Source organism: Hipposideros armiger, unplaced genomic scaffold (genome assembly GCF_001890085.2).
Source record: "Hipposideros armiger isolate ML-2016 unplaced genomic scaffold, ASM189008v1 scaffold_166, whole genome shotgun sequence".
In the NCBI taxonomy this organism is placed as follows: Eukaryota; Metazoa; Chordata; class Mammalia; order Chiroptera; family Hipposideridae; genus Hipposideros; species Hipposideros armiger.
In genome coordinates this window covers 2,904,653-2,927,325 of record NW_017731516.1, presented here as the reverse complement: position 1 = coordinate 2,927,325, position 22,673 = coordinate 2,904,653, and the positions used below count along the sequence as shown (strand labels likewise).

Sequence of the window (22,673 nt, the reverse complement as noted above, 5' to 3'; positions counted from 1 at the left end):
TCATTCTTCTTTATGGCCGAGTAATACTCCATTGTATAAATGTACCACAGTTTCTTAATTCAGTCGTCTACCAATGGGCACTTCGTTTGTTTCCAAGTCTTGGCTATTGTAAATAGTGCTGCAGTAAACATAGGGGTGCATATACTTTTTCGAATTAGTGTCTTGGGTTTCTCTGGCTAGATACCCAAGAGTGGAATTTCTGGGTCATGTGGTAGTTCCATGTCCAGTTTTTTGAGATACCTCCATACTGATTTCCATAGTGGCTGCACCAATCTGCAGTCCCATCAACAGTGCACCAGAGTTTCCTTTTCTCCACAACATCGCCGGCACTTGTTTGTTGATTTATTGATGATAGCCATTCAGACTGGAGTGAGATGGTATTTCATTGTGGTTTTTATTTGCATTTCGCTAATGATTAGTGAGGTTGAACATTTTTTCATATGCCTGTTGGCCATTTGTATGTCCTCTTTAGAGAAATGTCTCTTTATATCCTCTGCCCATTTTTTAATTGGGTTGTTTTTTGGTGTTGAGTTGCCTGAGTGTTTTATAAATTTTGGATATTAACCCCTTATCAGACATATCGTTGACAAATACCTTCTCCCATTCAGTAGGCTTCCTTTTTGTTTTATTGATAGTTTCCTTTGCTGTGAAAAAACTTTTAAGTTTGATGTAATCCCATATGTTTATTTTTTTTCTTTTACTTCCCTTGCCCACGGGGATAATATCAGTAAAAATATTGCTCAGGGTAATGTCTGCAAATTTATTCCCTGTATTTTCTTCTAGGAGTTTTATGGTTTCAGGTCTTACATTTAAGTCTTTAATCCATTTTGAGTTTGTTCTTGTAAGTGGCATAAGGAGGTGGTCCAGTTTCATCTTTTTGCATGTGTTAGTCCAATTTTCCCAGCACCATTTATTAAATCAACTATCTTTACCCCAGTGTAAATTCTTACTTTGTTGTCATAGATTAACTGACCGTATATGAATGGATTTATTTCTGGGCTCTCTATTCTGTTCCATTGATCTATGTGTCTGATTTTATGCCAGTACCATATTATTTTGATTACTGTAGCTTTGTAGTATGATTTGATGTCGGGTAGCACTGATACCCCTGACTTTGTTCTTATTTCTCAGGATTGCCGTGGCTATTTGGGGTCTTTTATGGTTCCATATAAATTTTAGGATTATATTTTCTATTTCTGTGAAAAATGCCCTTGGTAGTTTGATAGGAATTGCATTGAATCTATATATTGCTTTAGGCAGTCTGGGCATTTTAACTATATTAATTCTTCCTATCCATGAGCATGGTAGTTTCCATTTATTTGTATCTTCTTTAATTTCTCTCTTCAGTGTCTTATAATTTTCTGAGTACAGGTCTTTCACTTCTTTGGTTAGATTTATTCCGAAGTATTTTATAGTTCTTGAAGCAACTGTAAATGGGACTGTTTTCTTAATTTCTCCTTCTGATAGTTTGATACTAGACAGTTCTAAGTGACATGAAGTCTCAATTCAATAATTAGATTGTCCATTCCAAGGTACTAATAGAAATTCTGGACGATTTTATGTGTTAATCTTTAACTCCCCAGCATAGGCTTGAGTTTAGAAGTGGACAAGTGGCATATAGTTGACCTCATCTTAGTCTCTACTCCCCCCACACTTTTTTTTCTATTCCTCTTACCCCTGGTTCTGCCAGTTTCTGACCCCCAAAAGTTGAAATAGGAAGGAGTGGGTCCAGAGACTCATAAGGGGAAAGATCTTAAAAGAACAGGGTATTGTTATAATGTGCTGTGGACCTGGCAGATGTTTAGTCAACCTTTCTCTTACGGGCACTGCCTTTGCCCTAGGCACATGCATCCCCATTTCTGGAGGCTACTTGAGGCTCTATCTATAGATTTTAACCTGTTGTTTGGTTCCCTCTGCTTCTCTAGTGGTCTGCTTGGACCAGGCCTTTGGTGACCTCATGTCTGCTCTCTTTGTCCCGTGGGGGACAAACTCTGTGTATATAGATTTCAGCACAATATCCCACTCCTGCCTCTGCCACAGAGGAAGTTAACCTCTACGGCCTCAGGAGGGAGCCACCCTCCACCTCCAACCCCACCTCTATATAGCATACAAAGCTCTCTGAGTAGCCCTGGGGAAGCTCCACCACTCTATGAGATGGCAGGCTTCTCCTTTCCCCCTTGGGATTGGGGTGCAGTGGAGCTCACACCTTAGCCCCCTACAACGTATATTATCCTTTTTCCCCTAGGAGTAGTGGTTCCATATTTTCTACCTCAGTGTTTAAAGCAGCTTTATAGAACATAACTCCCACAAATAAGGAACACTGACTGTACTAACAGATGCCCTAGGGTATCTCCTGCATATACTTCCTTAATTTCATTGTGTAGTAGCAACCCAATTTTATTTATTCATTCATTATTATTTATTGTCTTCTCCTGCTAGAATGTAATCGCCACATAGCCAGGGATCTTTGTCTGTTTTAGTCACTGGCATATGGCAAGAGCCTAAAATAAAGCCCGGAACATAGTAATCACTCAATAAAGAACTGTTGAATTAAAATGAAATGAATGAGACCAGAAGCAACAAAAATTCAAAGTTTCTATAAAGATGTAACTGTACATAGCAATATGCTGCTTTTTGTAAAGACAAGTTAACTGTGTTTCTTGGATGGGGATGTCTATCAAAGAAACTTGATGCAATTTCCTTTCCTACAGATCTCTTGCTCAAATGTTACTTTCTTAGGTCTTCACTGACCACCTTATCTGAAAGAACACTCCATCCCTGTCACTCTCTAGCCCTTATTTTGCTTCTTTTCCTTCATAATTCTTATCGTTGCATAATATTATGTTGAATATTTGTTTATTGTCTCTCTCCTCCAGGAAAACAGGAACCTTATCTGCTTTCCTTACTGCTCTATTTCCCTGAGTTTGGATCAGTGCCTGGCACATAGTAAATATCTGTCAGCATGAATGCCCTGGGAATTTGCATGCAGACATGTAGTTCTTCACATGAGAATGATCCAATTGTCTCCAGATCTAAAGTTGCTAAGCAATCACTTGCATTGTATTATTCCATCACTAGTAAACAAACAAAAGTAGTTCTTCATGCTTCATAGCATAGTGAGTGAGATGATTGAAAGGTTTGAATAAATATATGCTAGATATTATTCCATTAGCTATCAATGAAATTCAATATTGACCTGCAAGATTAAATCTTAAATTACATGAAATAAAAGCTTTACATTTACTCTTTGCTCTTTTTTGGGTGAAACTATTAATTTTATTGACTTAGAAGTAAAGACAATGATCTAAAATTCTGTGAAATTCCATTTGATATAAAAAGTGAAGCAAGGACAATGTAAAAGAAAAGAGGTGGTTCATAGTCTTGCTTTTACATCTTACTTTTCTGTTTAAAAGCTGGACTAGGTGACAATGTCAGGATTGAATGACATTGCAGCTTTTGGTGACAATGTCAGGATTGAATGACATAGCTGCCTGTCTTTGTAATAGATGGCAAGTACAAAAAGAAGCAGGACTTTTAAAAAATACCATTCTGTAAAGGGTGTTGCTTAGTCTATTCTTTCTGGGCCTCAGAATCTTCATCAAAACTGTCAGTTGTGTATATGCCTCTATAATACTTTGCAAGGATGTTTTAAATTTCAGAATTTACAAAGTTCACAAAAGAAATTGATAATGGAATTGTAGAAACCACTCTTTGAAATGAACTATATAAGTATAAATGTTTTTAAGTATTTCTGTCTTTACTAAAATGTTTCCAACTGTTGAGAGTATAAACAAGGAATGTCTTCATTTTTTTCAATAACTCTCCCTCCCAGTACCAGGTAGAAATTCCCTTGTTTCAGAGTGGTGGCTCCTTTAATGACATCTTACATATATTCTATGATTTTCGGCCACTTTATTAGAACAGCGATGAGAGAAAAGGGCAAATGTTTCCTTACTTGACTGGGCAAGGATGCAATCTTCATGACTGGATATTGATAACTTCTCTGTGACAGTGTCCAAATGCTACATCTCCAGTGGGGCTTCTTTGAGGGAGCCTGCAGGGGTTTACCATTACCTAGTTGCCCGAAGGTGGTGATCTGGCTTCAGCTCTCTAGACCTCTTGCACACCTCTTGCTGCAGCAGTTCCGTCTAGATGTTGTCAGCCCTCATACTGACCAAGTGGCTCAAGCCCACTTACCTTCCCTGGTATTCACACCACCCATGGGAAACGCCATCATTTATGCCACACATGGTGGCGACTTCCCTGTTGTCCTGGCCTGTGTCAGTCCACCATCGTCCAAATTCTCTTCCCCTTTCTCAGCTCCAGATCAGCAAGTCCCGTGGCCGAGCAAATAACTACAGTGAAAAGAAGTTGGTCTCCCTGAATTTTATAAATTCAATCTTATGTGCGATTCACCCCAACCACATATTAGGAACAGTTTGTCCACAAATGTTACAGGCCTCCTTTCCATCTCTCATTTGTTTTTTTTTGACTAAGAGTGGATAGGAGTGGTAGTGGCGGTGGCAATAGGGCTGCTTGTGACATTACTCAGTTAATACTGTGCAATTATTTAAAGTTACTTGAACTTACAATGTGGGGCATTTGATGTATTGCATTTTCAACTCTGGGGCATAATCACAATTACAGGGCAATGGGAAGACTCCCATTCAATATGTTATAAATGTGCCTATACAAATATTCAGCTATCATTATAGTGTTATGATAGTAAATGCCAGCCAGTCCTTGCTCAAAGTATTGGTAAACTGTAATCCTAAGTGGATAAATCTCTCTTTTCGGTCCTGTTCAAAACATCTGTGGTATCCAATTCACATCTCATGACAACTCCTTATAACGAAGTTGATAATAGAGTCCTCATTCTCTGTTTACAGGAACCCCAAATTCAGCCTTTCAAACACAGTATTTTCTTAAATATAGTAGTTAGATAGTTCATGGTTTTGTGAGGTATTAGCTGAGGTCTTTAATAAAAAAGAACTAAGGCACTTAGGGACACAAATATTAGCATATTAAAAATCCCAGCAATAATGAAACTTCTTTTACTTGGTTTAATTCAGCATTTCCTATGCTTAATTTAAAATGGAATTCTTTTTCACAGGATACTTAACCAGAATGTCGTAGAACCAATCTGAGGAGCCCAGTTTGGATTCACTCTCCCTCCCTTTTTCCTTTTTGTAATTTTTGTTTCCATGAGAAACCACACAGATTCATGCAAGTTCTTCAATTTAAATAAGTGTGATAAATATGTCTGCTGTTGCTTCATTAAACACAGAGGATTTCTCCTCCCTGTGCCAGTATTGTAAGAGGGTTTTTCTGTTTTTGTTTTCCAGAAGAGGCCCTGGCTTTTCGTAGGAAAAAAGTAGCTTCTGGAATGAGGCAACCAGAAAAGCTGTTCCCTACTGTTTAGAAGTCTTATTTTTTATGTTTTCCTTTTGTGCTATACTATCAAATTATCTCTTCAGCGGCAGCTGCTGAGTTTGTAAGTGATCAATTGGCAGTTTTTCTGGGTTTTACCATGCAACTGTTCTATGCTCACTTATGTGGGTTACGCTTATGAAGTGTTATTCCTAATTGCAGGCTGCTTCATTAAAATGAAAAGAGGTTTGAGGACCACCTTCACCAGTCATGAGATATAGCAGATGTAGTAACTTTTAAGATTTAGAAGCTGATAGGAATTAATTTCACTCATATTGATGAAGTAAAAGTGTTTTACAAAATGTGGTGTTTACCTCTATTATAGGCAGTGTTTTTAAAACACCTTAATTGATTATAACTATAGATTATACCTACTTTATACAGAGTTGGATACCATATTAAAAGTGCAATGTTATTTGAGAATTATTGTGAATATTTAGTAACTATCTTCTTGTAAACAATTTCCTTCTTTGAAAAGTGATGGTCCTTTTAAAATCCTGATAGTAGAAACTGAAAGACTGGCTAATGTATTTACTTTATTAAAAAAACCTTACTATTAAAAAATATTCTTACAGTAGCAAAATAAAACAATCACTAGTTGATGCTATGAAATGTAATCATTTAAGAATATGTTTTAGGCTGGCCGAGTGGCTCAGTTGCTTAAGAGTTAGCTTAAGAGCGTGAGCTCTGAGCAACAGGGCCGCCAATTCGATTCCCACATGGGCCAGTGATGCTGTGCCCGAGCTGAACTGCCACTGAGCTGCCAACAGGTGGCCGGATGGCTCAGCTGGTGAGAGCACGTGCTCCTAACAACAATACTGCCTGTTCAATGGTGGGCTACACCTGCCCGCAACTAAGATTGAACTTGGTACCTTGAGCTGAGCTGCCACCTGGATGGCTCAGTGCAGGGGTCAGCAGACTGTGGCTCGCAAGCCACATGCGGTCTTTGGGTACGTACATATGGCTCTGAAGTAAAACTGAGAATGAAAATAAAACTATCATAGTTTCGTTTGTAAAATTTTTAAAGGATATTATTCACATAATGGTGATTTCATTTGTTGTATGGCTCTTGAATAATTTTTAAATTGTTGTGAGGGGCAGGATTGGCTCTTCCATCTCAAAAGTTTGGTGACCCCTGGCTCAGCGGATAGAGCATGTGCTCTTAACAACAAGGCTGCCAGTTAGATTCCCACATGGGATGGTGGCTATGCCCGCCCGCAACTAAGACTGAACTTGGCACCTTGAGCTAAGCTGCCGCCGGGATGGCTTAGTGGAGAGTGTGCGTTCTTAACAACAAGGCTGCTGGTTCGACTCCCACATGGGATGGTGGCTACGCCCTCCTGCAACTAAGATTGTAACACAGCACCTTGAGCTTAGAGACCACAAGCTGCCGACGGGCAGCCAGATGGCGACTGGCATCCTCCACAACTAAAATTGAAGAACAACTTGGCTGGTCCCCCTCCCCAATTCCCCAACACTGTTCCCCTCCTCCCCCTCAAATATGAATATGTTTCACTTTCCTACTTTACCTGATTTAGTTTTATTTCTCAGCAGGAAATATGTAACAGCTAGCTAGCACATTTATGTTTCTGTCGTTGGTGGTTTTAAATACCCATTTATATAGTCTATCATTTTCTTGCATTTTCCCTTTGATTCTCCCTTAATAATTATGCTTTTCTCTTCACTTAAAATTCTTAGATTACATGTGGTATTTCACATAAAAATACCATAATTGTTATAGCAACTACTATTTTTTGAATGTTAGGTTCATTCCATATTATAAGCATTTACATAGATCATCTCATAAAAATTTAAACAACCCTGAAAGCCATGGGAACATTTCTGTGTACAATTTTCAGGTAACAAAACTGAGGTTTGAAGTGAAGCATCTTGCCCGAGGGCACTCAGTTTGCTTGCCTGTGGTTTAGCTGGATAATATTCCAGGTCTGCACTAATCTAAAGCCCCAAGCTTTTAACCTTTGCTTCTCACTAATATTCTTGAATATCTATGATTTCTCATAAAAATTTTTAGTTTTGAAATTTTACTTCAAAAGTAATTTAAAAATTAATATAGCTATACTTTGGATGACAGGGACGACCACAATGTAAATATATTCTTTCACCTGATTTAAATACCCATATTTTTGTTTATGTTTATAAATTAGTTGGAGCCAACCTATAAAAGTTAAATTGCCCTGGGCTACAGTAAAGAATAGAAACAAATTAATGATGCATACATGCCAGGTAAAGACCAAATATTGTAATTGCTTGCTTCTGAACGAAGGTTTTTAAAAAATTACAGTAGAAAAAATGGGGGGGAAATTGAGTTATCACATAGCAATACTGGTATCCCAAATTAAAACAAATCTGTGCTGTATTCATTTCCAATGATGATTTAGGCTCGGCAAAACAATCTTCTTTGTTACATTAAAATTAATGTTATTAATTTAAAATATTTTAGTTTAATTTCTATTTATTCCAGTTTAATAGTTAGAGAAGAGCTATGAGCATAGGTTTACACCAAATTTTCTATTTGTACACTGCACATATTAAGGTAACTTTATAATAAAATTTATCACATTGGGTATACACAATTCTTACAAGGTGTTCCTATATTAATTAAGATTGACAAACAGTACTATTAATATATAATCTGTATGGCTTGATGGGAACTTGATGAATGTTAGTTGAATCAGAACTTTAATTATCTATCTCAGTTCTCCACATTTATTCATTTGATTGACTAAGCCAAACTATCTTAGGGTTACTTTCTTCCTCATAATAAATGCACTGAGCTCACAGCAAGTTTTAGTGAATTCTTCAGCTTTTCACTAGGGACCCCTTAAAGAATCTTATGCAATCTATGGACCTTCTCTCCAGAAAAACGGATATATAAAAATATTACATACAATGTAAAAAAATTGCGTACATTAAAAGAGAACAGATTCTGAAGTTAGAAATAATCTGTGTAATCCTTGGTGACCTCTCTTCAAACTTCCACTTCCTCATTTGTAAAATGCAAATACCACCTATCTCATGTTATGCAGATTGAGTGAAATCATGTAATTATGGTGCTTGCAAACTACTAGATGCCAAATTAAGTGGTAGCTATAATTATTATCAGGCCAATACTGACCTCCTGTTTTATCTCTAATTACTGTTGTTTGAGGTTTTCTTGTGCTGATTGATTTGTTGCAGCCACTTTCTAATTTCCAAGGTTATTTTATTCTTCCCACTGGTTACCTCATTTATTTGGCTTTTCCTTTTAGACTATTTTTACAGATGATAGTGACCCATGAAAGCACTGGAGAGTAATAACATCTTCAATGTTCGGTTTAAAACATTAAGTGGCTTTAATATTGCTGTGATCAATTCCAAAGGTGATTAGTAATAAACAGAAATTCAATATAAAAACAAAAATATTTAAAGGGTAAAATATGGCTCATAAGTTTAAATTGGAGATCGGCTACATACTTGTGGCACATGAAAATGAGGGAAATTATACCACTATACCTACATCACATAGTTTTCTTGAGAACTAAATGACAACGAAACACAATGAGAAGCACTTAACTGAGATTTAATGACATTTGAATAATCAATGATAAATGGACACCAAGTCAGAACTCAACTTTGTATTAAGATGAGGAAGCATTTATTCTCAAAACTGGTTATATTAAAAATATACCCTCATGTTTTTAATAGATCTGGAAAACAATTCGAAAAGGATATAGAATATTTACAAAAGTCAGCAAGAGTGCCATGAAAATAATGCAAAGATTTGGAAACTCCCAATTATGGAAATCCTTATCAACAAACTCTAAGGGACTGTCCAATTTTTTTATTTTACTTTATTTTCATTGTCATTTTGGTATTTTTGAGCATCAAATACTGCATGAAATATATAGGTGACAGGATGAAGACAAAAATATTTTGGTTATGTGTTTGATATAGTGTCACTGTAGTCATCATAATGAGATTTCACAAAACACTGAAGAGAAGTTTAATAAAGATTCTCAAGCATTACAAAATGCTTTTGTAAGTAAACAGTAACCTCCATCTGTATGGAAGATGTTAAAAAGTGATCTTAAGAATATGTACAATAGAACATATCGCTCTTCCCAAAATGATGGCATTATTAAGGATGCTAATCATTGACCATCACAATGACTCTCATTTTAGAATGGTGAATGCTTCATTTAAAGTACAGTATGTTCTGGTTTTTCTTGAATTTTTTTTTAGTATGCGCTTATGATTCTATGCAATATCTAAAAATATGCATAGAAGCTGAGCCTGTGATCCAAAAACAGTTTTTATTAGCTCTATTGAATGTCACAGACTGGGAAGGAGAGCTAAAGACTTTATTCCCTTTATATTTTGAAAGATTTCAGAGTTGAACACTAGTATATGTAACCTGTTGCTGACTTAAGTCTTGGATACTTAAGGTATCCTGGTGTATGTAGTATATTAATTATTGGAATATTTATCACTCTTTTTGCACAGGCTTATTTGTGATCATAAGTGTTTTGCTTAAATGAAATTGCTATCATGTGTTCTCACACAGAAGATTTCTAATAGTTTTTTTTTGAGGACGCAGCTTTCAGTGGCCCACGCTGGGATAGCACGGCAACCTTAATGTTATTAGCACCATGCTGAGCTAACAGGCCACCCCCAATGCAGTTTTTGAGAACTAAAGTGAACTATTCATGTTTAACCAGAAAATTGACACAGGGTACCTTTTTGAAACAAAATGCTTTTTAATTATTAACCAAGTTACTTTTCATTTTAAAAGGTGTTATTTCTGATGTGTAGTGAATGTAATTTTTTGTGCTAGACTTTGCTTTCAAGCACTGTAATGTGAGATGGATGGTTAGAAACAATAATTAAGGTTTATATTAACCCTTTCAGGATTGAGCTGTGCCTCTTTAAATTTTTTTTCCTGTGTTACGATAAAGTTTGCCAGCATTCAGTACTGTTGATTGGGATGTAGGTTTATATGCTCATTTTTAGCTTATTTCCTGTAATGTGCAGCACGTTCTACGGATTCAGTCCTTAAGGGGGTTCATTTTACAAACTGTGTACCCTAAGGTTTATTAGCAATTAGATGGAAAATTGAGTAAGTTTATACCATAGTTTTATAGGAAAAAAAAATCTGCTCGACTCCATATTTCATCCATGAACAATCTGCAATGTGGGCAGTTTCAAGGAATAAATAAAAATAAAATGTAAAAACAAGAAAAAGCAATGTAAAAATTTTAGGTTAAACATAATAACTGTTCCTGAGCACAAGAATTATTGAATAGGATAGAATCAGCTTTAGGTAGGGGTTTTTAGATTCTCCCAAGGTTTCCTTGAGATCTATGTACTTCATAGTCTCAGTCTTCCTAATGTTGTCTTTAATATTAACTGTACTTTCACTTTAAGTTCCGCAGTTAAAAAACATATTAACATTCAGCTTTTGAATGACTATCACTAAAGCCATTACTATTTAAGAACCACAGATAATTTTTTTCATCAACCTATTGTTATATATATAAATTACTTTCATTCCTTCTATCAATTCAGTATTTAATCCATGTTTCCCTTTTAAAAAGATTTTAAGTTTTCATTGCCAGCAAAATTGTATTGGCTGGTTACATGGGAGTTTTAAATTGATTTACTATTATACATTCACTGAATCTGGTAACTTTTGGGGGAATAATTTTATTTTTTTAAGTGGAAGATACCTTATAATTCATACATAAAATAATTGGTCTTTTTATTAAGAAAACAGCTTAATCATGTATTTAAACATTCAATAAGGTTGAGAAAGCAGAATAAAAAGTATTTTGTTGGGTGTTTTGCATGAAGTGGGGACAAAATTTTTCTTTTATTGTATGAAATTGATTTGAATGGGTAAAAACTTACACTAATTTGGAGATGACTCATAATTTAATTATCTTGGAAAGATGAGAGCAGGGATGCGAGGTGATAAAAGTGGGTATGAAAAAACATGTAATTGATTCTATTTAACTTATTTTTCCTTTTTGGTGCTGACTAAACCTTGTAATTGATTATCAGTGACTTATCAAAAACCATCCATTTCACCTCTTCTGCCTGGCATTTAAAGCTCTCCAAAATCCTGCCACCTTATTCTACCTGAATTCTATTAGCCCCCTCTTCTTATCTTAGTCTAGTTCTAGTCACTGGCCCATGTTCACTTTCACTTCCAAATTGGCTGAATTGTATCACCCCCAGATTTATGAGGTTCTAATCCCCCAGTGCCTTAGAATGTGACTGTATTCGGAGCTAGGACCTTTAAAAAGGTAATTAAGGTTAAATGAGGTCATACAGGTATCCCCTAACACGATATGACTGGTGTTCTTACAAAAAGGAAATTTGGAGACTCACATATAGAGAAAATACCATGTGAAATGAAACAGCCACCTACAAGCCAAGACAGAGGCCCTTGGAAGAAACCAACTGTATCTTGGGTTTCTAGCCTCCAGACTGTGAGGAAATAAATTTAAGCCACCCAGTTCGTGGTACTTTGTTATGATTTTGCTCATGTTATTCCCCTCACTGAAAATGTACCCCCCTTCCTTTCATCCACATCTATCTATACTGTCCTTCAACATGGAACTTAAACAGCCACTTGAAGTTATCCTGGACACACGAGTCCTCACTCACTTCCCTTTTCTGGTCAGAGAAGTTATAGTCTGTACCACAGATTTTAGCAATTCCTAACACAAGTAGATGTAAGGATTTCATGGGTTAATATAGATACAATGCTTAAAATAGTGCCTGGCCTGTAGTGTGTCTTAAATGTTTGCTATATCCGTTGGTGCTATTACTATTTCCTAATTATATGTTCCTCTAATCAAATCATGTTGCTACTGACTGTTTAGTATAATGCTAAGTATGTATGTGCTAAACACAAATGTTGCTGCATAAAACACGTCGGGGGAAATGAGAGCTAGTCCTTGCCCTTCAGCGGGTCATTGTGTAGCAGGCGAAACCGAATTCTATAGGAAAATTAAGTGAAGAGTGGGTTCAGAAAAATTTCACAAAAGACGAGTCCTGAAGGAAGATGTATTAGTTACTTATTGCTACATTAACAACTTGACCCAAACCATATGTAGCATCTTAAAACAACATGCTTTCATTATCTCAGATTAGGGAGGGGCTTAGCTCCGTGGTTCTGGCCCAGGGTCTCTTACAAGGTTACAGTCAAACTGCTGGCTGGGGCTGGAGTCATCTCAAGGGGGCCCAAGGACTTGCTTCTAAGTTCACTCGTGTGGCTGTTGGCCCATTTCAGGTCCTTATTGCCTATTAAGACTTCATTTCCTTGGCATATAGCAGCAGTTCTCAACCTTTCACAGGGGTGGCCTAAGACCATCGGTAAACATAAATCTTCGATGGTCTTAGGAACCGAGACACCACTCCTCTATCCGTCTCCAGACCCACATGCAGATACGCCCACATATGAGTACCCGGCGACCCCTGTGAAAGGGTCGTTCGACCTCCCCAAAGGGGTCGCGACCCACAGGTTGAGAACCGCTGGCATATAGACTTATCAATATAGGCTGCCTGAATGTCCAATGACAAGACAGCTGGCTTCCCTCAGAGTGATTCAAGAGTATGCATGAGGAAGTCCCAAAGTCTTTTATGACCTGGTCTCAGAGTCACTGTCACTTCCACCTTATTCAATTAGAAAAAAGTCACAAAGTCCAACCCACACTCAAAGGCAGGTGAATAAAGTTCCACCTCTTAAGGAATAAAAATATCAAAGAATTTGTGGACATATTTTTTTAAAACCAGCATAAAAAACTAGAGAGAAAGTTAAGACATTTTGCGGGGAGCAGGAGTCACTCAAGGCAGAGTGAAGACAATTGCCAGGGCATGAAGTATAAAGCAGCGTGGAGTATTGGGATAGAACCACAACTAGCACCTGAGGTTGCAAATGTAGAAAGGTGTTATAGCGAGGTCTTTCTATCTCATGAGTAGGAGCTTGCACTTTTACCTTGTAGGTGATGAGACATCATTATAAAGATTTTATGCAGGGGAGTCTCCTAAGATGTGCACTATAGAATCTGGTGGTAGACTGGAAAGAGGTAAAACTTAATGAAGAAAGACCAGATTAAGGGAGGATACTAGACATATTTAGAAAGTAAAGCATACAAGAATTAATAATTAGTTGTGGGGTGTAGGGAAGAAAAAAGAATGAAAGATATCAGGCTTGGCAACTGAGTACGTGGTACTATTTCCCAAAATTATCTGCTTGTTTCTTTAAAGATAAAGGTAACCTTTTCATTAGTATTAAAAATTTTTATTCTATGAAAATTAAAAACTATGAAATAGAAATAATGAAATAAAAATAATTGTAATAGTTATTTCTACAAGGTTGAATTAATACTTTGATAATATATCCTGTTGGTCCTTTGTAAACTTGTAGATTTTTACAAAATTGGTATTATATTTTAAAACCTTCTTCACACTTAATATACCATGTTGATAACATTTTCTCCACCTCATTTTTAAAGGCTGAATACTATTCTATTGTATGGATGTAGCTTAATTTATTTAACCAATACTCTAGTAAACAATGCAGTAATGAACCCTCTTGCAATAAAATTGTTCCACATATTCTTATAACACATTTCTAGAAGAGGAATTGCCCTGTCAAATGCTCATGCTCAAGGCTTTTGATGTATATTGCCAAACTGCACCTAGAAATGTGCCAATTTATACTCAGTAGTATAAGCTGTTTCTCTGAACCCTTGCCAGTATGATCAAGACATAATCACTTGTTAACACCTGAAGACCAAATTAATGTGTAACATGTTATGTCACTCCTAATACAGACTTACTATTAAACTTTTATATTACCATTCAAAGCTTAAGATTCTTACATATGTTTTAGATGACAAATCTGAGGTCCAGTAAGTTATATAATAAATCAGGCTACTATTTAGTGGGAATTTCTGCCCTAGATATTATATTGTAGCACTCTTTCGATTTGCCATTCTGCCTCACCAATTACGTTTTTTTTTCTTAATAACCTTGTAATTTTCCCAGAAAAAGGTACATATCTTCATTATCAAGAGCTGGAAGCAAGGCATATTTATTCCATTAGTTTAGCTCTATTTTTCCTAGCTACTTCTTAGCTTGGATTTTATACATTATGTGTTGAAGGAAAACTTTCAAGACATTTACTTAAGAAGTCTACCGAATCTTGGATAAGGCTCTATTTCATTAGTTTAATGGTTCATTTATTCACTGTCTCACACATGTAACGGTACTTATCTAATGTGTACCATGTGTGTGGATAAAGCAGTGAACAAAACAAACATAGTCCCTGCTCTCATGGAACGTACGTATTTAGTAGTGTGAAGGGAAACATAATAAATAAAAATGACAAATTATAAATGCTATTAAGAAAACAGAGGGTCATGAGACAGAATAAATGCAAAAAGGAGCTGCTTTAGATATGGTGACCAGGGAAAGCATTTTAGAGATGATATCTGAGTTAAGACCTGAAGGATGAGAACGTTAGTCATATATAGACATAGAGAAAGCATATCTCATGGAAAAAAAAAATAGTAAGGGCAAAGGTCCTGGGATGCAGTATCAGCTAAAATTAAGTTCAGTTGAGAACAAGAGACCCTAAATAGTAGCTTTAATAAGATAGTTTACTTTTTCCTTACATCAAAATCTGAATGTAAGGAATTCAGGGCTGGTATGGTACTCCACAAAGGTCTCAAGGCCCCAGGTTTCTGCGAGCTTCAAGTTTTGCCATCCCTAGGATGGGGGAACTTGCACATGGCCCAAACTGGCAGCTCTTTCAGGATGCAGGATATAAAAGGAAAAGAAGCAAAGGACTGAAGGTGTGCAACAGCTGTCTTTTAAGGATGGTTCTGGAAGAGTGTCACATGACCTATCTGCTTACATCCCATTGGCCAGAACTACCATACAGCTACAGGGAGGCTGGAAAATATAGTCTTTACTCTGGACAGCTAGTGCCCACATCTGTTATTATGAAAAAAAAAAAAAAAAACAGAAATTTTAGGGGACAACTAATAGTCTTTGCTACAGACTGGGAAAAGCTTGGTACATGACAGAAACAAAGGAAGGCTGGGTAAGAATAAAATGAAGTTGTAGAGAGGAGGGCAGGAGGCAGATTATGCAGTTTTAAAAGCCATGGTAAGAAAGCTGGATTTTATTCTATTCTAAGGGATGCTTTTGGAGGATTTTAAACAAGGGAGCGAAGTAGTCTTATGAACTTTTAAAAATGATCACTCTGGCTGGTATGTAGAGAATGGTTTGAAGGGGCACAGGGAAAAGAGGAAGCAGAGGGATAAGTGTGGATATTGCTGTGCAAGAGGTAATGGTATCTTGGACAGGGTGGTGGCATGAGAGGTGATGAGAAGTGGCTGAGTTCAGAAAACACACAAGGAAGAGCTGATGGTACTGGATGAGGAGTTGGACCTAGAATTTAAGGAATCACAGAAGATTCCTAGTTTCATGCCTCAGCAAGTGAGCGAACTGCTGATACTGTTTATGGGAGGACAGTCTGGATCCAAATGTTCTCTTTCAGTACCTGTTAAATTTTAGATACCTGTCCTTTTTATCCCTTACCGTGGTAAGATTTTCAGTATTGTCTACAACTTTTAAAAAATGTGAGGCCCTCCTTTCCTACAACTAGTTATTTATAAACTCATTTTTCCCCTAATAAGGAATTTTTCTCTCAATTGAAATCAGTAGTTTTTCTATGAGGTGCATAAGGAATTTACCTTATGCACATTTCAAAAACACACAAAACACATACAGGGTATGGACTGTTTTTCAGTAAAACTAAGAAAATCCATCAAAGTGAATAATAACAATAAAAACTACCAAGTGGGCAAATACGATCAATATCAGCTATAAAAATGAACTTTTTCTTCCAATAGGGCAGTATAAAAAAATGTATCAGAGTGCTTACTATAAGCCTGTTAACAAATGTTAGCTCACTGAGTACCTAGAACCAACCTCTGAGGTAGGTATTAAACAAGTTTTACAAATTTATAACAGATTGGACACCAGTAATAAGACAATTTAAAACTTGTTATCCAACAAGACTTAAAGTAAATGTATCCTAAACAGTCTTCTCAAGAAAGCAATAGTATCAGTGTGTTTTTTCCTAATGCTCCTATGCTACACATTTACTTTGAAAATGTTTGTTGTCTTCTCTCTTTCAGTAAGATATCCAAGGTAACAAAATGTCCAATTAGACCTGTCCCCTCCAGGAAGTGATTTCTCCAATTTTACCAATGTTTATGTTTTACTCAAAAAAAAACTTGTGCTTTTTTTGAGTAAATATAGGGATGTTAAGAATAAGGTACATCTTTTGGTCTTAACAAAGTCCTCTAGATGAGTCAAACTAATAGATTAAACGGTAAGTAAAACTTGTTACTATACACGTATCAGCATATCCCATTTTTATTATTCCATCTTGTGATTCCAAATATTAATAGTTATACTTTCATGTTATTAATAGGTTAAAATGCTCAGTAAAACACAGATATCTATCTATCGATCTATCTATCTATATAGATAGATAGATATAGATATACCTATGTGTATGAACAGAGGTGCAACCAGCCTTTTAACACACCATCTTACATAGTAGAAGAGAAAGCTTAAGAAGCAGGAAAGAACTGTTGGGGGAAAGGGAGGCAAAAGGGACAGAAAAAAATATAAAGTGTTACTCCTCTGAATTTTTCTGGAGTAAAAAACACAGTGAAGCAGAATGTTTAATGAAATGAGTAACCAGGCAAACATTTTCTACTGGCTACATCAGCACCATTCGGAGTTTAAATAAATTTACACAGGCTCTACTAATTCAAAGTACCTTGTATTCCGTAAACACGAGTCACCTTTTGTTTTATAGTATGCTTATTTGTCTTCCTGACGGACAGATGCCCTTTGCCCTTCAATGATAAATTTTAAATTGGATTACAGTGAGTTTGGGGGGGGGGAGGAAATGGTAATTGTACAAAAGAAACGAAGTAGAAACTTGACTCCAAATGAATTGTACTTTAATGAATTCTATTATTCAAATAGACAGAAATAACAATTTTCACTTTACGAAACTACACAACTCCCAAACAGACATGCAGAGGCTCATTTTAAGTCCAAAAATGTCGAGTGGTAACAAAAAGGGAAGAGTTTATCAACATACAAAGGAATAGAGAGAGATTTATTATTTCAAAGAAAAAAATTTCATTTCACTTTGAGAGACAATTGTTTTTCTGGAAAGCTGAGACTTGTCCTTCCCCTGAAGTTTCCACCCAAACCACCGTAATTTCAAACGGTCTTGTAGACAGCCCAGCCGGTCACTCAAGCTTACGTGCTACAAAATCTAACTCTGCTGGCACAAGCTCACCCAGAAGCGCTTTAAAAACCTGCTCCCCAATATGCTCCCTCCCACCAAGTTAAAAAGAAAAAAGAAGGGTGGTGAGTAGAAAACACCAATGGTATCGGCAGAGGGGAACTCACTTCTCAGGAGGTGATGGTGACGTGCTGCCGGTCTCTGGAAACGCGCGCACGAGCACCGGAGGTTGCGGGGGCTGAGGGAGGAAAGGGGGACAGCCATGAATTCGCTTCAGGTGCTGGGAGGAAGGCAGGCCCCCGTTCCAGGCTGACGTTGGGGGGGGGGGCGGGGTGTCGGACCCAAACACAAACACGCTCGGCATCCCCAGGGAGGGCGGACCCATGCCACCTCACCATTCCCCGCCCCTGGACCCCGCGGCCCACCTCGCACCCAGTGCCGGTGCCCAGTGTGAAGCAACCCTGCCCCAGGGGAACTGTAGAGGCCGCAAAGGCCCCGCTCGTTATAACGGCCGCGGAGAAGCTACAAGCCTCCGGGTGAGTTGGTGCGAGACAGGGTGGAGGCCGCCGAGGGGGAGGTGATGGAGTGAATCGCCTCTCCCCACCTACTGTCCAACGCGCGGGAAGCGGTCTACCCACCCCCAACCCTGTCCCGTAGGCAGTCGCCGCTCCCACCTTCCGCCGCCGCCTTGAGGGAAGCCGGAACGACGGGGGTCACGGTGGGGGTCAGAGGGTAAAGGTCTTGCTCCCAGCAGCCTCTGCGGTGGATACGTCGCCATCTTGGATCCGCGGGACAAGAAAATTCATGCGGTGAGTTTTTGGCAAATTTTCGGAAGTCTGGCGGCGGGGCGCGCGGCGGGGGCGGCGGATTCGGGGCCCCCGCAAGGCAGGGGAATGCCTCGGGGCCGGTCCGGTCGCGCCTGGGGTCTGCGGGCAGCGTCCCGGCCCGCCGCTTCCCGTTGCTTTTGTCTCGGCTCCAATCGAGAGAGGGAGAGTGGAGCGGGCGGGGAGGGGGGGTGGCGGCGGTGGAGGGAGGGAGGGGGTGTGTATGGGGAGGGTGGTGGACCGGACGTAAAGCGTCGCTGTACTCGGGTCGCTGCAGCTGCAGCTCTGAATCCTAGGCCCGGTCCCTTCGGCGGGCGCTGGGGCTTCCCCCAGACTCCGCTCTCACGGGCTCCCGCCAGCACCGAGGAGCCTCCGTCGCGCCGCTTCCTGGGGAAGAAGAGAAGGCGGCAGCGGCGGTGGCCAAGGAGCCCGGGCCCGCTTTAGACGGCACCCCCGCCTTCCCATCAGCTGCCGCGGTCCCTGGCTGTTCACATTCTCTCAGTACACAAACATCACCTGCAACTTGTGTGTGTGCGTGTGTGTGTGTGTGTGTATGTATGTGTATGTATATATATATATATGTATGTGTGTATGTAAAAGATGAGGAACACTGGACTGGCTAACGGGCCTCAGGCGCCTCCAGGCCTTGGGATACCGAAGGCTTTGGATGGTGGCAGGAGGAGTGCAAACTGTGATGCTTCCTCTGCCACCGCACCCGGAGGGTGAAGCTTCCGTGGTGTGATAGAGACAGTCCGGATAGTCCTGGGGCGGCGGAGGAACCCGAGACGTTTCTGTTTGTGAAGTTGCTAGCCCTGGGTTTCTACTTCCGCCGGGGCCTCGCCACCTTTTGCTGTCTTGAGTCGAACTTAAAAGTTTTACGGAAGAAATGAGTAGTCTTAAAAGAGGCCCTCCTAGTTCTTAGCTGAGGCTCTGTGTCCGTCGAGGAGAGAGAGCTTGTAACTGTTGGTGACTGGACCTTTTTGAATGCGAGTTGTAGGTTTTTTGTTTTCTCTTTTTAATAAAAGCATTTCCTAGGTTTTAGAATTCGCATTTTATTTCAGGCCCTGTGAGTACGGTATTACCACCATAAAAGTCTTAACGTGCGGGTACCACCCTCTCGGAAGGAACCCAAACATCAACTTCCTTTGAATCCTAGGAGATGCCTTCACTTTTCAACATCCAGACTGAATGCAACAGTTTTATTTTCATAAAACTCTTGGTCAAAGAATCCTACTCCTTAATCTTCAGGATGGTTTCTAATATAAGAACATTAAGTATACACTGATATCAACTCTTAGATTCTTGGTGAAATGCTAGGCTCTGAGTTAACAAAATCTGTTAAGTAGAGGCCATACTTGAAGTTTGTTCAAAGTTGAACACATTTTCTGTCATGCTTGATATTAGGAATTTCTAGACTTCTAGAATAAGTGCACATTTTGATTTGAAAGTATCTACGTATTTACATTACCAGGTTTATGTTGAATTGTTAGGAATACTTGCTATGTTTCACAATATTTGTTTCCCAAACGTCAGTGAACATACCCTTTTTGTAATTATGGGAGATAATCTTATCCTAGATGTAAAGGAACTGTTAAGAATCACAGTGGACTGAAATGGTTAAATGTCTACTCAAGTACATTCAAATGGTTAGATGTCTGCATTCTGATCTCTTCATTGAAACACTTCTTAGTGGATCAAGATCTTTAGTACGCTTTGTACGTTGAACAATACAAAATTCATGTAAAAAGGCAAAACTGCTCCGCTTCTTTATAAGATCCTCATTTAATTTTAAAAAGTTTAGTTTTCTCTCATTCTTTCCTGGGGGCAGTTGCAGTGACTTCTGTGAATACTTCGTGTTTTAGAGAGGAACTGAGAAACTTTCACATTTTTGCATACTAATTAATGCTTTATCAATAAAAATATATTAGTGTAAGCATCATTTGTAGGCAGAACCCTTTTATTTTAAGTATACTGGGTAGAGATATCTGTAACCTAGTCTGATACTCTTGGGGAATGAAAAATGCCTGTATGTTTAACCAAACAAATACAGCCTTTTACAAATTTTCAGTTTCTGTAATACTTTCGTTTTAAAGTGAATTTATATGGTGGGAAATAGAGGGCAAAATGTATGAATGACTTATATCCCTTTTACTTGAAAAGTACTTGATCTTGATGATAAAATAAAACGCAGACTATTCCTCCCCAAGATAACTAATTACCTATGTTTTTACTTAATAACCTTGGATGTTTAATTTATTTTTCGATTTTTGAGAGATACTTTATAGTTATAACTTGCAAATTCTGTTTGTTCCAAAGTAAATAAGTACTTTATTTTATGAGTAGATTTCATTAGAAGTACTTCTAACCCAGTTGTTTTGGTTTTTATCTCTTCATAGATATTGCTATTAAAAGTGCTTGTATTTTTAAAGACCCTCACAGAATTGTTCACAACCTGTGGGAAGTTAGTTTTACCCTTTTTAGTGACAAATTTGCTTCATAAGATTTTCTGATAATAAGGAAAAGGTATGCTTCGTGCCTATGTATGAAATGAGTAGACATTAATAGACTAGTAAAAAGTTAACTTTTTTGCTCTTTAAAAGCAATGTTAAATAGCATTTTTTGTCTTAATTTTTTTTAACTGTAGAAAGTTCATTCTGTTATGATTACATAAAAGCAAACTTTCCATGTGCTTGCTTGAATAGTTGTTTGAGGACAACTTATGCAAATAGTGATAGTCTTCGTTAGAAGACACTACTAAGATTTTATTTGCTACCTAGACCTCTAGTGGATTTTGTAACACAAAGAAGCAAAAGAAACCAAGGTACTTACTTGGGTAGGGCAGTTTTACAGGCAGAGTTAATCTGAGTTACACTGTAATGTTTGAATAGAGTTACATACAGTATTGATATCAGGGATCTAGTGCTATGAGAGGAGTCATTCTGGATGATGATCAGGTGACTATTCTTACTAAGGATGATTTCTGCTTGTGATACTTAAAGGAATTGAATTCCCTTTTGGTTTTCACTAGATTTTTTTAAGAACAGCTGTGTACGAAAATCGTAGAAAGTCTGTCTTTGAAAAGAAATAGAATGGACATAAGGGTTTAAAAATTATTTTATAATTTTTACCTTGGTTTTTGTTCATTGACCCTTTCCTTCGATTTGAATACTTCATATATTTTTTCTTGTTACTTTAGTTCTTCTGTTTGGCTTTTTTTTTAAATAAACTCTTAAAACTCCTCTCTCATGACAAGTCATGCTGATATGGCTTGTTCATTTATTTACTTTGTACTATTAGGATGACCTGGAAAAAAATTCCTAATATGTTTTTCTGATAGCTTGTTCTCTGAAATAAGGTGAAAATCTCTTGGTATATCACTTGGTTATATGCTGCATTGTGATCTAATAAAATGGTTCACAATGTTTATTTTTTGGTCAGATCTCATTATGTAATAGGGAAATGCCAAATGAATTATCCAGGAGGAAAAAACCTAAAATTTGCCTTTTCTGGACACAATTTAATAAGTTGTATATGCTTTGATTCAGGAGCTAAGTCTGTTTAAATATAGATAGATATTTTGGACATATTTGCCACTTACCCTGAGAATTTTTCTTTTCTTTTTTGTGCTTTCATGTGTATGTTTTTATGTGTGTGTGTGGTGGGCTTATTTCTACTATCACTTCTGTTGTTTGGCAAACTTCTTGTTCCTCAAAACTACTCTGGTGTTACTGTCTTAATGAAACCCTTCCTGACTCCCCAAATCTTTCTGCTATACTGCTTTTATTCTTCAAACTACTCTTAATTGAATGTGTCACACTGTTTTGTAATTAACTGTCTAACCCTGCCATCTACCATAACCTCCGCTAGACTGTAAGCCCCTAAGAGGTAGGGATTTGTCTTATTTATATTTATATTTCTACTACCTTCTGTAGTGCATAGTACTTAGTGGGTTGTCAATAAATACTCAGTAAAGTGAGCTGGTGCCAGATTGTCATTTGACAATGCTGTCAGAGTGCTGTTTTCCAATCCACAGATCAGAAACCACAGATTGGGAAAGGGAATGAGAT

General features: G+C 37.9%; 1 protein-coding gene and 1 long non-coding RNA gene across 7 annotated transcripts in view; one reads left to right on the top strand and one right to left on the bottom strand.

The window, feature by feature from the left end:
* The window catches only part of LOC109387695 (uncharacterized), a 72,867-nt gene extending 54,326 nt beyond the window's left edge, over positions 1–18,541 (bottom strand). The window contains exons 1-2 of one of the 2 annotated variants that reach the window (XR_002125069.1): positions 18,457–18,541; positions 17,950–18,020 (exon numbers count right to left, since the gene is read on the bottom strand). This is a non-coding gene — a long non-coding RNA (uncharacterized LOC109387695). Of the gene's footprint in view, positions 1–17,949; positions 18,021–18,420 lie in introns of both variants that reach the window. The other variant, XR_002125070.1, reaches the window with a different exon arrangement.
* Positions 18,130–22,673, top strand: part of CNOT2 (CCR4-NOT transcription complex subunit 2) — a 112,883-nt gene continuing 108,339 nt past the window's right edge. The window contains exon 1 of one of the 5 annotated variants that reach the window (XM_019651775.1): positions 18,130–18,591. Coding sequence is in view for 2 of the 5 variants with exons in the window: in XM_019651774.1 (XP_019507319.1) it covers positions 18,587–18,591 (5 nt within the window). In the remaining 3 variants the exon portion in view is untranslated. The remainder of the gene's footprint in view (positions 18,592–22,673) is intronic. The other 4 variants (XM_019651774.1, XM_019651773.1, XM_019651778.1 and 1 more) reach the window with 4 other exon arrangements.